The sequence below is a fragment of the Acanthisitta chloris genome, unplaced genomic scaffold (genome assembly GCF_000695815.1).
Source record: "Acanthisitta chloris isolate BGI_N310 unplaced genomic scaffold, ASM69581v1 scaffold12280, whole genome shotgun sequence".
In the NCBI taxonomy this organism is placed as follows: domain Eukaryota; kingdom Metazoa; phylum Chordata; class Aves; order Passeriformes; family Acanthisittidae; genus Acanthisitta; species Acanthisitta chloris.
In genome coordinates this window covers 24,080-38,843 of record NW_008652317.1, presented here as the reverse complement: position 1 = coordinate 38,843, position 14,764 = coordinate 24,080, and the positions used below count along the sequence as shown (strand labels likewise).

The 14,764-nt window shown below is 39.2% G+C and overlaps 1 protein-coding gene across 3 annotated transcripts in view; it reads right to left on the bottom strand.

Annotated features, from left to right (window-relative positions):
- Window positions 1-6,141, bottom strand: part of MYO6 (myosin VI) — a 77,476-nt gene extending 71,335 nt beyond the window's left edge. For all 3 annotated transcript variants that reach the window (XM_009076943.1, XM_009076950.1, XM_009076958.1), the window contains exon 1: window positions 5,999-6,141. In XM_009076943.1, the coding sequence (XP_009075191.1) occupies window positions 5,999-6,115 (117 nt within the window). In that variant the 5' untranslated portion in view covers window positions 6,116-6,141. The remainder of the gene's footprint in view (window positions 1-5,998) is intronic.
- Between the last annotated feature and the right edge of the window lie 8,623 nt (window positions 6,142-14,764).

The window sequence follows — 14,764 nt, the reverse complement described above, 5'->3', positions numbered from 1 at the left end:
TATAAGTGTTCAATACATAACATCCTCTGTATCACCAAATACTGTAGCTTTGGTTGTTGCTTGTTGGGGCTTTTTTCTTCAATAAATCAATACTAAAGTGAAACAAAACCTTCCTTCAACCCTTGTATTCCAGTCATACAAAAAAGCCATTTATCAAGTGTTCACATCCAAGTGGAAAAAAACATAACAAAAGCAACTTTGTTTCTTCTTCAGTCTCCAAAAATCATAATTTAGATTGTTGTCAAAAGGAAGGAAAAACATCCCAGCGCACAGGCAATACCTATTGTACCAGGCAGATTTTTAATTATAGTTTTTGTTTACCGTAGTAATAGCTCGTTTGCACTAGCTATGAATGAACAAAACCCCTGTTGTACCAATTAAGCATGACAGCCACCAGGCCACTGGAGGCACAGGCTCCTTTTCCCCGTGGAAATGGAGACAAGAAGTCTAGTCTAATATTTGAAAAGGCAACCGACTGGATCTAAAGACTGAAATTAATAAACAAACATGTTTGCTGGTTTAACATTGTACTCAGCAAGGTTGTCCCATGAGAAACATCTCACAGGGAAGTTTAGGAGAAATGCAGCAACTTGTTTCATCTTTGCTTCAGTACAACAGACACACTATGTGAGCTCTAGTAGCTTACACCATCATGGACAGCCACAAATTTCAACTCTCTGTGATGTGGGAAGAGTTAAAAATGTCTTGGAGCAGAACTAATTGCTGTCAGTTGGAAAACATTAAGTCTACAATATCCCTTCCCTACAAAGTTATCATAAAGTGTGCAAAATGTAGCCACAATAAATTATATTTTGTCATTCCTTTATCAGAACCTAATGCAAAAAATATGCACTAGATTTCCTAACGGAAATGGACCTGCTCGATGACATTGGAATATCTGAACATTTATCAGACCAACTTCCTCCAAAATATCCTTTATCGGAGCCATGGAGGCTCTGAACATCTTTACCTACCTCAGAAATTCCAGGCTGCTATTCAGAGTTTTAGAGGGGCAGAGACTCACACATACCCTTTCCTCTATCTCACAGTATTGCAGTAACAACATAATACGACATAATTTTTTTCTACAGGTTTGTCAAGAATAAAGGTATATCTCATTGAGCAAAGATATATTTGAACATGTTTCTCCATATAATCAGTTCCCTGTGTGTGAACAGGGGGAATATTTAAAAAATAATGACTGGCTTCACGAAAACATGACTTCACTTCTTGTTCTTGTCTGCTGATGTGTAACCCAAGGTTAAGCACTAACAAAGACACTTTTTTTTCCACAGCAGAGAATGAACATGATACCCAGCTATGCTGCAAGACTCTTCATAAACCTCTGATACTTTAACATTCTTGGAACTAAAGTCAGCAATACTAGAACTATCCCAGAAGATGAAGAGCTTTTTTTTTTTAATGTCCTCACCACTCATCCTCCTGATTCAGGGTAAATTTAAATGGAAAAAACCCAAAACCAATAAGAATTCATGCTGCATTGTCTCCTCCATTTTTTCACTCCACTTAAATTGGGAATTAATTTCTAAACTATTTAAGAAGTGACAAAACAAATCAAAAATGATGAAGACTTATCTGAGAGCTGATGTTTTTCTGTTGGATTTTTCTAGATAACAACTTAAGTCTAGTCTCAACTATGTCAACAAAAAAAATTCACTATTGTAATTCACAAGAGGAATACAGCTTTATGTAAGGTGATGACTGGTTACATAGGTAAGTATGATAGCTGGACGTGCAGAGCTTCAAATATTAAAATCTAGTATTTTAAACAGGAAGATGAGCAAGTTATCCCAGATCTATCAATAAAAAATAACCAAAGAAATTCTTTAGCATATTGTCCCACTTTAAATTTTTTTAAATTACATTTATTGTAAGGAAAAAGCACTTCAGTTACTTATCAGAAGAATTTTGTAACAAGCATAGCTTAGGACAAGCTTGTTTACAGAAAACAGTGAGGGTATAAGTCTAATGAGACAAAGTGGTCTCCAGAAGCAAAACGGGTTTAGGGTGTTTTGTAGGTTGATTTTTCCCCCCTCTTTGTAATGAAGCAGCCTTTGAAATCCAATGGCAATCTTAACTATTCGCCCAGAAACTAGATGAGTGAAAAAAGATATCTTTCCATTCAAGCAGGATCATCTTTCTCCCATGTAATCCAATACATGTAACCATGCCTTCCTTTATACCTTCCAGATACAGACAGGAGACATCCCTACTCTCAGCTGTATTTCACAAACCAACCTAAAGCAGTACAAGCAGTTGTAAGGCAGACAAGAACATGACTCATTTACACAAGGAAAAAAAAAAAAGAAAACACCAAAAACCAAACCACCAAACACCTTAGCTTGAAGCACTGAACTTTGGACATTCTGATCCTTAGTTTCAAAGTACTTTTATTCCTTTATACTTAGCCTGGAAAAATACCTTTCTGGTTATTCACAGCATACCAGAGCAGGTGCCCCGTAAAGCCCTCCATGACCCTTCAGAACTGGCACAGAGCCATAAGGTGCCTCTCAGCTGATGGCAGGAGGGGGGACAGTGAGTGCCTGCAGCACCTCGTGCCTTCCCAAAGATGCCAGAAGCTCATTACTACAGATGCTCTAGGAAATGCCTGCCCCCCATTCCTCAGTGCCCCATGCAGCCCAGGATGGCATCGCAGGGTGCAAGCCCCTCCAATGCATCTCTTTCTTGATGGAGGACTGGAGCATCTCCCTTGTGAAGACAAGATGAGGAAGCTGAGGCTGTTCAGCCTGGAGAAAAGACTGCATGGAGACCTCATAGCAACTTTTCAATATCTGAAGGGCCTACAAGGGAGCTGAAGAGGGACTCTGTGTTAGGAACTGCAATGATAGGACAAGGGGTAATGGGTTCAAACTGAAGGAGAAGTCTAGGTTAGATATTAGGAAATATTTTTTTATTATAAGGGTGGTGAGACACTGGAGCAGGTTACCCAGGGATGTGGTGGCTGACCCAACCCTGGAAATGTTCAAAGCCAGCTGTATGAGGCCTTGAGCATCCTGGTGTCCCTGCCCATGGCAGGGGTGGGTTGTGACTAGGTGATCTGTAAGGTCCATGACAATCCCTAAAATTCTATGATTCCTCATCACATTACTTAGATTGGCTACCTCCAGGAAAAGACTAAATTCCCCATTTGGCAATTTCACCAGCATCTGCCTTCCCCCTGTTACAGCATCAAGGAACACAACAAAGATATATGCAACAGAACACTCCAAGTAGAAGTGTAAATTCAATACTAGTCGAGTTTAACAACTGGCTGCCTTTCTATCTGCCTCCTTCCTTGGACGCCAGCGTGCGACTGCAGGTGGGCCACGGCCAGGACTGCCAGCTCTGGCACCACCAGTCCAGTTTGGAGCCCATTCTCAGGGCAGCACTCCAGCCCTAGGTGGGGCTATGTTCATTAGCAAACCACCCTCCAATTTTTCTGGTTTCTTCCCAGTCCTGGCATTTATCAGCCTTGCAAGCCAATGATCTAGTTTTTGGGAAGAGGCTCCCATCGTGTAACACACATCGTTCTGGTCTGGTAACACACTCCTTCAGCTTGCGTTACTCCTTTTTGTACTGTGCAGGCTGGGTGACTCAGATCCCCTCCTCTCTTCATACACAGCCTCCACACAGAAATTTAAACACTTATGTATGGGCTGTGGTACCCAGAACTGAATTGCTGTGTTGGCCAACTACCTTCACTGAGCCTGGACTGTGTAACCTGGTTTCATAATATGAAGCAATGTATTGCCACACTGGCCTCAGCTCCTCTGTCCCCCTGCCACTGCTTGCTCCTGAAAACTGTTCCCCTCCTGAAAACTTTCCACTTCTTCATCTTTAAGGTGGATCTGTTCTCTGACCTCATTTGCAATGTCACGCTTCGCTCAGCTGGCAGAGCTGAGGAGGTGCCACTCTGCAATGCCAGAGCTAGCTGTGGGTGGGGAAGGGAGGGAGGATTTTAAGACATGGTGAAACTGCTGCCTTGCAGCATTTAGTGCAGTTATTAACAACATTAAGTGTTATAAAAGGCAATAACTGAACATATGCATACACATTTCCTTTTCAGCCCATGACCTCTGGTAAGCTACCAGCACCTACAGGGAATACACATGACATGGTAATGACCCAGATTAAAAAATAATCATAAGTTACACTGCCTGGATATGTTTACAAGATCAGGTTACTCCTCTCCTCCCTGTAATTATCATGAGCAGCTTTGGAGCTGCTGGATCACTCCTTACTGAAGAGCACTTCTGAACTATCATTTTAAGAAAACAAAGTGATGATAATGGGTATTAATGCTGACTGCTTCAAATGAATGGTCTAAGTGTACAAGAAAAAGTCTTCTTTAAAAAGACAAAAAGCAATGAGAAATGTTTCACTATAAAAAGAAACCAATGACATTTTGAAAATACTGAGAAGGTAAACAAGAAAACAGTTTATTCCACCTCTACTATATAAGGAAATTTGACAATTAAAAATATAGGACGATAATCTCTATGGCATTTAGACTGTAAAGTGTTTGTTCCCTCAGATGAATGAACATTTGGCCCTTAATTGATCTGCTTAATTCAAAACAGCCAACAGCAGAATAACAAGCTATCTAGACAAAAGCAATTTTTTTTGCTATTGTGAACCATGAAGCCAAATATTTATATTTTAGGGCCATTTTTTGTTGTTTTGTTTGTTTGTTTTTTAAATATATATGGTCCCTGAAAGAAGCATATGTTAGAAATAAATAGTGACTCAGAAATATCCTTACTGCTCTTTATTGCATCAGGACCATTTGGGGATATAAACAGAAATAGTACTGGTGGTGAAAATTATTTAAGTAATTTAAATGGTACTTAGCCATAGACTTATAATATTTAATATTCTTGTCAGAATAATTTTGCTCTTCCCCAAAGTGAAGAATGCAAACTACTAGTACTACTAAACCTATATACTTTATCTCTCACACTTAAAAATCAGACGTTACACTTGCTTTGTATTTTTAAGGAAAGCAAAAGCAACTTCCTCTCCGAGAAGCTAAAAAAGAAAGTCTGCAAACATTCCTCCAAAAGGAAGATCTGCTGCATAACCTTTTGACCTGTGACAAGGCATTCTCTACTACTGCAGACATGGAATAAAAAGTTACAAAAGTAATTTTTGTCTGTTTTTACATAGTTGAAGATACAGAAAGGACAAAACTATTAGAAAGGGCACATAAAGCATATTCACAAAGACCAAAATCACCACTTTTAAACCAGTGTCTAATCTTATTCCAGCTAGTAAAACCCAGGATGCTGCCCATTTGAATTAGGATAATTGATAGCTACAAGGTGCTTCCTGTAAAAGCTGACATTTAATTACAACACACTGAATCTGAAAGATGTCATGATAAATGAAGCAGTTGGAATACACTCATCAGGATTAATTAGGTCTTCATTTTAAAAGTTACATTTATTTTGACTTTAATTTGATGTAGCAATTCCACAGGACCTTTGTTTGACATCATATTACTTCTCAATGTACTGGAGTTAAGAGGATTAATCTCTCAGCCTTCATCAGTCTAAAAGCAGCTGTCTAATCTTAGCCAGAGCCTAGCACATCCCTGTAGAACCCTTTCTATGCATGTAAGGGAAAATAGAGAAGCTAATCTCAACAGTAGGGTATTTATCAGGCTCTAATTTAGAAAAACAAAGCATACAATATTGAATCAAATGGCTATGGAGATTCAAACCTCTTTCATGAGCATGTACTCAACACACATGCAGATATTTGACAGAAAGTATGCACTTCTTATCAGTGAGAGGGTCCATTTGCAATGCAAGCTGAAGGTAAGCACAGATGCTTAGCTAAACTTAGAACAGAAAACTGATTTTCCACTCCTTCGGACTGTGTAGATAGAATTGTGGATATTGGCAAAGATCTGACCTGCAGGTAAAGTCGGTTTGGGGATGTTTTCTCTCTGTTGCTTTGTTTGTGAGACACTTACCTTGCCTTTCTGATTCAAAGGCTCAATAGTTAAGTTGTCAGGGCCAATGTCCACAATCATGCCCATCTGAAACCCATCAGTCGGGTGTGGAGCCCAGACGGGCTTCCCGTCTTCCATTGTGGGATCTTAGCCAGTATTTCCTGTAACAAAACAAAACAAAATTAAAATTAAACAAAAAAACTTGGTATGCAAACATAGAAAACCAACAGGATTCACTATACAGATTTCAGTTTATGTTTATTCTTATTATTCAGTTTGAAAGGAGCTAGCACCTGCAGGCCTGAGCCAGCCTGTCAGGAGAAGATTCTTCCAGCCTTTTTCCAACCCATGTGTTGCCTAGAGAGGACATCCTCAGACTTGAGTATGGAGAAGATTTAAGGAAAGAACAATTTTTTAGATGGTTCACACACTGCTCCCTGTGGCTCTTTCCCCAGCTCCCCTAATTTGTGAAGCAAGAAGAAAGTCTAGCTCATGATCAAATGAGAAGTGCAAGAAGGATAAGACTACACTAGGAATGTGCAGGTACACAAATACGTGCAAACATGTAAGGACACAAACACACATACATATATACATATGTGTACGTGCATGCAGTGGATCATATGACTAATGGATGCTTGTCTGTACCTGATTTGGTGTACAAGTACTTGAACTTCTGCAATGGCCACGTGTTGAGGCATGTGAGCAGAAACCCAATCTCTTGACATTTGAGACAAATGAATGTGTTCACTCTTTTTGTGTGGCTGGGCATATGGTTTTTACATCACCCACAAATATATTTGGTCACAATTGATTTATCATACTTTAAGCCTTTGAGAGAATGAGCTGTGGTGCTGTAACATTACAGCTCTGCCTCTTAAGGAACACCAACTTTGCTATCTAAAAGAATGTGACAGGAAAATTGTTTCAGGAGAATTTTGATGTACAAGTGACACAGATGCAAAGGCCAGCACATTCAAACCTTAGGCTCCTCAAGTTATGCACCTAAATAAGCTCCCAATTAAAAAGGAGTATTTGATTGCACGTAATACTCACTGAGCTAACCAGGAAAGTTGCCAAGATTGGCACACTCTGAATGGCTAACGGCACCATTTTAAATTGGAACCTTTTTGTTGGTTTGGTTTTTTTTCTTTTAAACCTACTTTTATAGTCTTTACCCTAATAAGAATAGAGTCCACACATTTTGCAAGGCTTGCTTCTCCTGGCTGTTTCTTACTCCCCTCCAAAACTCATTCACATCCTAAACTGACATGTTTAAGTCCAAAATTTGTAGAAAACTAATCTCATACCAGCAAGGCATAACTTCCCTCTCTCAGCATAAATGAAATGAGCCTGCCAAGCAGCAAACTCTAGGAGTCTGTAAGCTAGGAAGAATGTCCCACATTGTTCTTTTCCCACACCTGAAGGAAAAAGAAGCTCCACACCCTCTCACAACCAACAAAGGCTGCAGATCCCTTTGCCATAAGCAGCAGCAAGGAAAAAGAGAATGATCGGCACACCGGAAACCACGAGCAGGAAAGGACACTCTTATACCACAGAGGATATGTCAGGGCATACTGCACGTGACCTGGTTTTTACTGTCTCCAAGGGCATTACAAAGGTTTGAAGAGAAGGAAAAGGCTTGCTGCGACCTCTTTGACAATGCTGCTGGTGGTCTGAGAATCTTACTTAACTCTCCTATTCCCTGGCAACATTAATGTGGAATAATAGAAGACAAGAATTAATTCTAGAGCAAAGACCCACAATGGAAAGTAAAATAGTTTTTACATGAAGTACCATTCTGAAGAGACCTTGAAAACCATAGCTACAGAGTACATAATTTAGTGTTGATGTCTAGTTTTGTGTTTAAATTTACTTAGTTAATCAGAACTTTTCCCCCTGAATCCAGTTCGGGATGCAGAAAAGCTCATGAAAATTCTAACAAATGTTTCTAGTGTATCCTACTCATGCAATTCATGCTATTTAAAACATTAGCATTAATACAAGAAAACTTGTGGTTTACTTTTCTCCCACAAATGGAACGTATCAACTTATTTAAACTACTCACAGAAAGTTTATTTTCTAAAACCTCCAGTGTCACATTCACTCCTATTTACTTCAAGCTGTTTGCTATATCCCATGAACTCTACATAACAGCATCTTGATCATGTGTTGCCATCACCATACCATAAATCCTGTAAACAACATCTGTATTCACTCACAATTGGCTGTTGACAATTTTCTCTTTAGGATACTGTAAAAGGATTTGATTTTTTTTCCAGTCAGTCTGACCTCTGAGTCCAATTGCCATCATGGGCATAGTTGCTAAACAGCTGAGTTTATTTCTGGATATAACCAAGGCTTCATTTCTTCACAAACCTATCATTTGTTTTTAAAATGCTAGTTCAAGTTAGTACTTAAGTGTTATGTCACACAACCACTAAAAACAAGGCTGTCTTTTACATCCCAAGCAGCATGGCCGGGGCTCTGGACGTAACCATGTTGCACAAGAAACAAACTCTAAAATTACTGCCAAAATTTCAGCAAAAGTTAGAATCCAACCTCCCCAGTTCACATCCAGAGGTTTCTGCTTTGCTCACTGACAGGGGCTTTTGCATTCTTACACCTTCTTAAGGATACTTCATACTTTATCAATGAATTATGATAGGAGAGTGACAAAAGCTGAAAAAAAAACTTCCTGAAGGACAGAGCAATGATGGAATTCAGCCAACAGCAGGAAATGCATCTATAAGAAAAATATCTGAGGCTTTGCAAGCATCTAAGAAGCCATTGGGTGAACGCATCTAAATACAAGTGTAGCAGATATTCATGGGACAATTACTTTTAATAAATATAGTCTTCTGTCTGAGAAGTGACATAAAATCTGTTGTAACATTTTGGTTTTGGCTCCACTCCACCTCTGTCAGCTGTGTCTCTGACAGGAGTACATTGAAATTGAACACTGAAACCTGTCAGGTCATACCTGCTCTATTATTCACCCCTCCATCTGATGTATGTGCTATTGCCCTTGAGACAGATGCATTAAGTCTGTTTCTGAACAGCCAGTTTTCAGCCCAGCATTTTAAGGTGAACAGAAACTAAGATCAAAGTTCAATCACCTGATATAAGTCCTTCAGAAAAAGAAAACAGCACTTTTTAAAAACAGGGAACTGTATTCTACTGATTAAAACATACACATCACATGAATACAAACTGAGGAAAATATAGATTTGAACAGAGAACATTCAAATTGTATATCCCCCATAAAACCATAGTCCCTGTTTGGTTACAGATCATTCATTAATAACTGTCAGTGGAAGCAAACTATTTCCCAAATGTGCATCCATCTAAATCCAATCTACATGCAATCAGCTTCACACTGTTGAAAGAGCACAGTTTCTCAAAACAATGAAAGCAAAGAGACTCACATCCAGGCTAAAAGCACTAGGGCAACAAATTTTAGAGCAACACCATCAAACACAAGGAGACACCTGAATCATGGTTCTGAACAAAGGAGGCTGAAAGAAGTTATCTTCCCCATTGTATTTATATATATGCACTCAGCATATATTAAAGTAGTCGATTTTAAGTTGCTAGATCATTTTAGTCTCCACAATCAAGGCATCTTCCAAAATGATGAAGAGAATTCACAAAGGTTATGCTTAGAACTGACAAGCCAACTGCCCTTTTCTCTTTCTACTGTCCACAGAAAAAGACCAGGAACCCAGTACTGTTTGTCTCTCTGTTGAGCAGGAGGGACAGCAATAAAATAAGCCTTTGCCTGAAGTTGGTATACTTAATAGCTATTCCTTCAAATGTCAGATTTTACATTTTCATAATTGGCAAGCAGTAATAGACCTTGCCTTAATTATCAGTGCTTAACACATTCAGCCCTGGCTAAACACTAGTAGCCAGCACTTCAAACAAAACTATGCTGCACTGCCCAGATTCCAAGAAAAACACCAATCAACATTTCTTTAACTTTTGCTGCACTATTATTCCCCATTTTGGATAATGTTTAATGATATATTTTTTTCCTCAAAAACATTATCTACATAGCACATTGAGTATATGAAACAACAATGAATTCCTCAGTTAAAGCTGACACTATCATCCCACTTATGTTTACCTCAACAGTATTGACTATACAACTACATTTTCATATTGTAGATTATTCAAAAGGAAATCAAACACTACCATCTGGAGAAGGAATTCTAAGAAGGCAAAATACAGTAATGCAATTTCAAACTTGTTACCAGAGCCCAGACGTAGACATTTGCATGATCTGATCCTATTTGTTATCCTATGAACAGTTTGCTGTACCAAGGTACTGTACTAATTGCTGAATTAACCAACTAAAACAAAGGAAAAACTAGACTTCATTAAACAACCAGCAGTACTTCGTTAGGATGGTTAAGTCCAGGGAAAATAAACTAGTCAGAATGGGCCCAGCAAATTCTCATAGTAAAACACATAAGTTATTTTATATAAAAAGCACCTTGTACTTGTGTGTTTAAGAGCTGCTCAAAATTCTGCAGATTACAGCAGGCACATGAGGATGCTCTGGGAAAGGTCCTGTGACAATACAGGAGAGACCAGACAGAGGACAACATGGATACATAGTGGTAGCTTACTGTTAGACAAGTTATTTTTTCAACCCTAGTCCAGTGTTTAACTGAAATTTCAGCAGATCAAAGTTTGGGCAGCATTCAAGACTACTGCATGTGACACAGTATTTCAAAGGAACTGCAGAGATAGTAGAGACCTATTTTTATTTGATGTAAATGCAATACAGTTATAACTGCTTTGTTTAACTGAATATTAAACCCATTCCGTATTTATTTTTCTTTACTCTTCCAAATCAAGTTACAAAGTTACAAAACTCTGCTTTAACATGTTCTGGGCCACTCAGTTCCGGAAGGATATTGAGGTGCTGGAGCAGGTCCAGAGAAGAGCAACGAGGCTGGTGAAGGGACTCAAGCACAAATGCCATGAGGAGAGGCTGAGGGAGCTGGGGGTGTTTAGCCTGGAGGAGACTCAGAAGTGACCTTATCACCCTCTACAACTCCCTGACAGGAGGTTGGAGTCAGGTGGGGGTGGGTCTCTTCTCCCAGGCAACCAGCAGCAGGACAAGAGGGCACAGACTCAAGCTCTGCCAGGGGAGGTTTAGGTTGGATATTAGGAAGAGATTTTTTAGGGAGAGAGTAATCAGGCACTGGAATGTGCTGCCCAGGGAGGTGGTGGATTCACCATCCCTGGAGGTTTTCAAGATGAGACTGGATGTGGCACTTAGTGCCATGGTCTAGTAGTCATGGGGGGGGTGGGCTTGATGATCTTGGAGGTCTCTTCCAACCTGGTGGATTCTATGATTCTAGATTACCCATATCAAATTCATCTTTTTCATACCTGAAATAACACCAGCAAGGTAACTGTTAAGTGGAGACTTCTGCCAAACTGGAAAATAAGAAAATGAGCTGGAATATAGCACAGCACAAAAGTATCTTCAAAAACAATTGTCCTTGAAAATCGTAATGCTGCCTTGTTAATTGCCAATACATTTTGTAGACATATGCAAGTAAAACAAAGAGCAATAGCTCCCAAATCTGAGAAGTACTAGATAAAAACTTCATTTAAAGCTACCTGCTCTGTCTGCCAGAGACAGTTTGAGGACAACAGCTGATGAAATTATTCTGATGGCACGCTCATTTTCTTGTCTATTTGCATACATCAGCATGTTTTCAAAACTGAGCAACTAGAAACTGGTTTCTGTAGTATTTCCATATGAACCATTCTTTCGTATTCACACTGTATTTAACATTCACAAACAAAATACCTCTTCTGCTGTTGTGTTTACTACTCAATACATTCGTGAAAAGACAAGACAGTCTCTCATGATTCAAACAGAGGAGAAATCTCATTTTATTTTCTCCACATTAAACATGGCAATTCCCAATTACAAAAAACTGTTCCAGAACTTGGTAAAGCACAACTGTAACACTCCATATCACTTCTCAAAACATCTCTGCCAGAAACATCCATGCTCCTGGAAGAATATATTTTAAGGAGCAGAAGAAAGGGTGGGTAGTGACAGGATGAGCAAAAGATCTGTACAGCTTACTCTAAACTATCTCACCTTCCTGTGTCTTAATTGCTGCTTGAGCCAATTTACTTCAGCTCCCTGTTCCTGCTTCTCCCACTCCTGACCACATTGAGAAGTACTGATGAAGGGCAGGAGATGGTCTGAGTAAGAAAAAGCACTTGGGAAAAAACATACAACTACTTTATCTGCAAGTATTTAAATGGCTGTTGCATCAAAATAAGCTCTCAAAAAGAATCAGTTCAACTAGTGGTACAAAATTTCCTTCACAGTAACTGAACGTTTCGTGTTTGTCATCATCCTTAAAATGAGGTGGCACAGGCATTGTGTGAGAGCTTTCCATACTGAAATATATTGCTTCATGTTTTTCAAATCCATCACGTTTAATCAGCTGGCACTTCTGTACGTATATGCACCTTCCATGTAACAAAAATGTAGCCCATGAAAAACAATGAGATTATTAAAAAAGCACCTATCATGGGAATCTTATCTAACATAATTTGTACTTCAACTGAACAGACTTCTGAAAGGACAAGTGTCTTTCAGCTGTTGCTTATTAAGTGCAAGTGCCTCTCTGTTGCCTAAGAAACAAACACCAAAAAATGCCACATGGCCAAGGAAATATGTCATTGGAGGTTACAGTGAACCTCCAAGAAATCCAGAGAAAGGAGGATTTAGGCATTTGTAACAAACACAGCAACTCTGTGGGTGTGGCAGAAGAAATGAGTTCACAAGAAGGGCAGTACACACAAAAAGAACCACACACAACACACCAGCAGAGGAGAAGCAGCAAACACTCTCATGAACTGTACCATATGAGAAGATAACAAGGAGGGGAAAATATGGAAGGTCAAAGGACACTTAGCAAAAGAAGACAACAACATTCATTTCCTGTTAGCTAGCAGATTGATATTGGCTGATATTAAATTCTGAGGTAATCATGATCATGTTTGTATTTGACATGATGCAATGAAGAAGAACCAAGGCATATAGGAAGGAGAAGAAAGGAAAGCTAATTTCTATTAACCTAAAAGAATAAACTGAAGGGAACAAGCAGCTTGCCAATAGATTACCAACCTGTTGGCAAGCCAATAGATTTATCTCTGAGGAAGGTGTAGTATGGAACCATTAGCTTAGGCCATTCAGAGAAAAAGCCATCATCTTATATGAACCTTTGTTTGAGGATCCTATAAAAATGTGAACAGTAGTTCCAGCTTCAAGAATATCAAATCTGCCAAAGAGCAAAAGCTCACTTCTACTAAGCCTAATCAAAACCACTAGCTCAGCTGACAGTTTTCCTATCTGCAGAAACAAGTATTTGTGGGGGAAGCTTTTCAGTGGACTCTGCCCAACTGGGTTTATTTTTTTCAAAAAAAAAGCATCCTTCACCAGACCCTGAGAGCACCAGAGATCTTTGTGGCACCTGACCTAACTGTCCCCCATGCACACTGTGCCCACCTGCATTCCCCATGGCACATACTGACTGGATTCATCAAGATGAGCCACAGCTCAAAATGAGAACAAAACAAACAAAATTGTCCTCGATTTCATGATAGCTAGGCTGAAACAGCTCTTATTTGCAGCAAGGGAGTTCTAGTTAAGTTCTTCATAAAATTCTGGATGGTTTTAAAATTCTGTTGAATTTCAGTAGCAAGTATTTGTTCAACTGCTGCTATACAACACAGAGATGAATTTTGCACAGCTTGCAAGTTTGTAAAACTCTAACCACAGAGGTTATAGTCTTTTGACTATGACATTGAGAAGTTAAACTTAATTCATATTAGGATCAGCAAAGTCTGATGATTTCCTCTCTGATTCTTGCTCTTCTGCCATTTTTTTAAGCTACTATTCTCTCAAGAACATTGTTCCTATTTTCGCTCCTACTAACATAATAGAGAGTTCTTTGTCCTAATTCTTGCTCATTAAAATAACCTGAGTGGAGCTTCCTGATAAATCAAGAATTAAGTGTGCCAAGGGTATCTGCACAAGCATATTCAACCAACAGCAATACACATTCTAGTAATACGAACAAGCAGAAAGAGGAAAAGTAGCAAAACCCAAAACTCAATGTCAAATTTAAGCACTGAAGTTAAAGAAAGAACTCCTCAGTTATGGTCTGGACACTACTTCAGAAGCATTACAAAACAGAAACAAAGACCAGAAAACCCAGAAGAAAACCAATAAGGCTACAAAGCAGATTTTGAAAGAGGTTGTTCAAACCAACTTAATTCTTTCAGGCTGTGCAAGTCAGCCCTAGTGAAACCAGCAGGCAGCAAGAGGGGAAGAAAGTATGTGCCAAGGCAGAACCCCCCAAACAGATAAAGACACCAAAGCAAAATTAAAAGTATCTTAAGCTGTTTCATGATAAAGAGCACTTAGTGTGCATTTTTGCAGATCTAACTGGAGAACTTCATGCAAATGAGATGACCTCTGGAGTTAAACTACCCCTACAGTAGCAGTCACACACTGTGTGACCACTGGTAGCAGTGCTCAAGCATATTAGGCTAAATCATATTCCATGAACAGCCTCAACAAGGTCAGGTAACTTCAAACCCCTTCAGTGAGCACTTTAACAGTATATTACACCTTCATGTGCCATCTTTTCCAAGTGTAAACATCAGAAAGAATAAATTCTTCTTGACAGATGAGGATGACTCTCTCGCTAAGCTTATGAAGTTTAAATTCTCCTC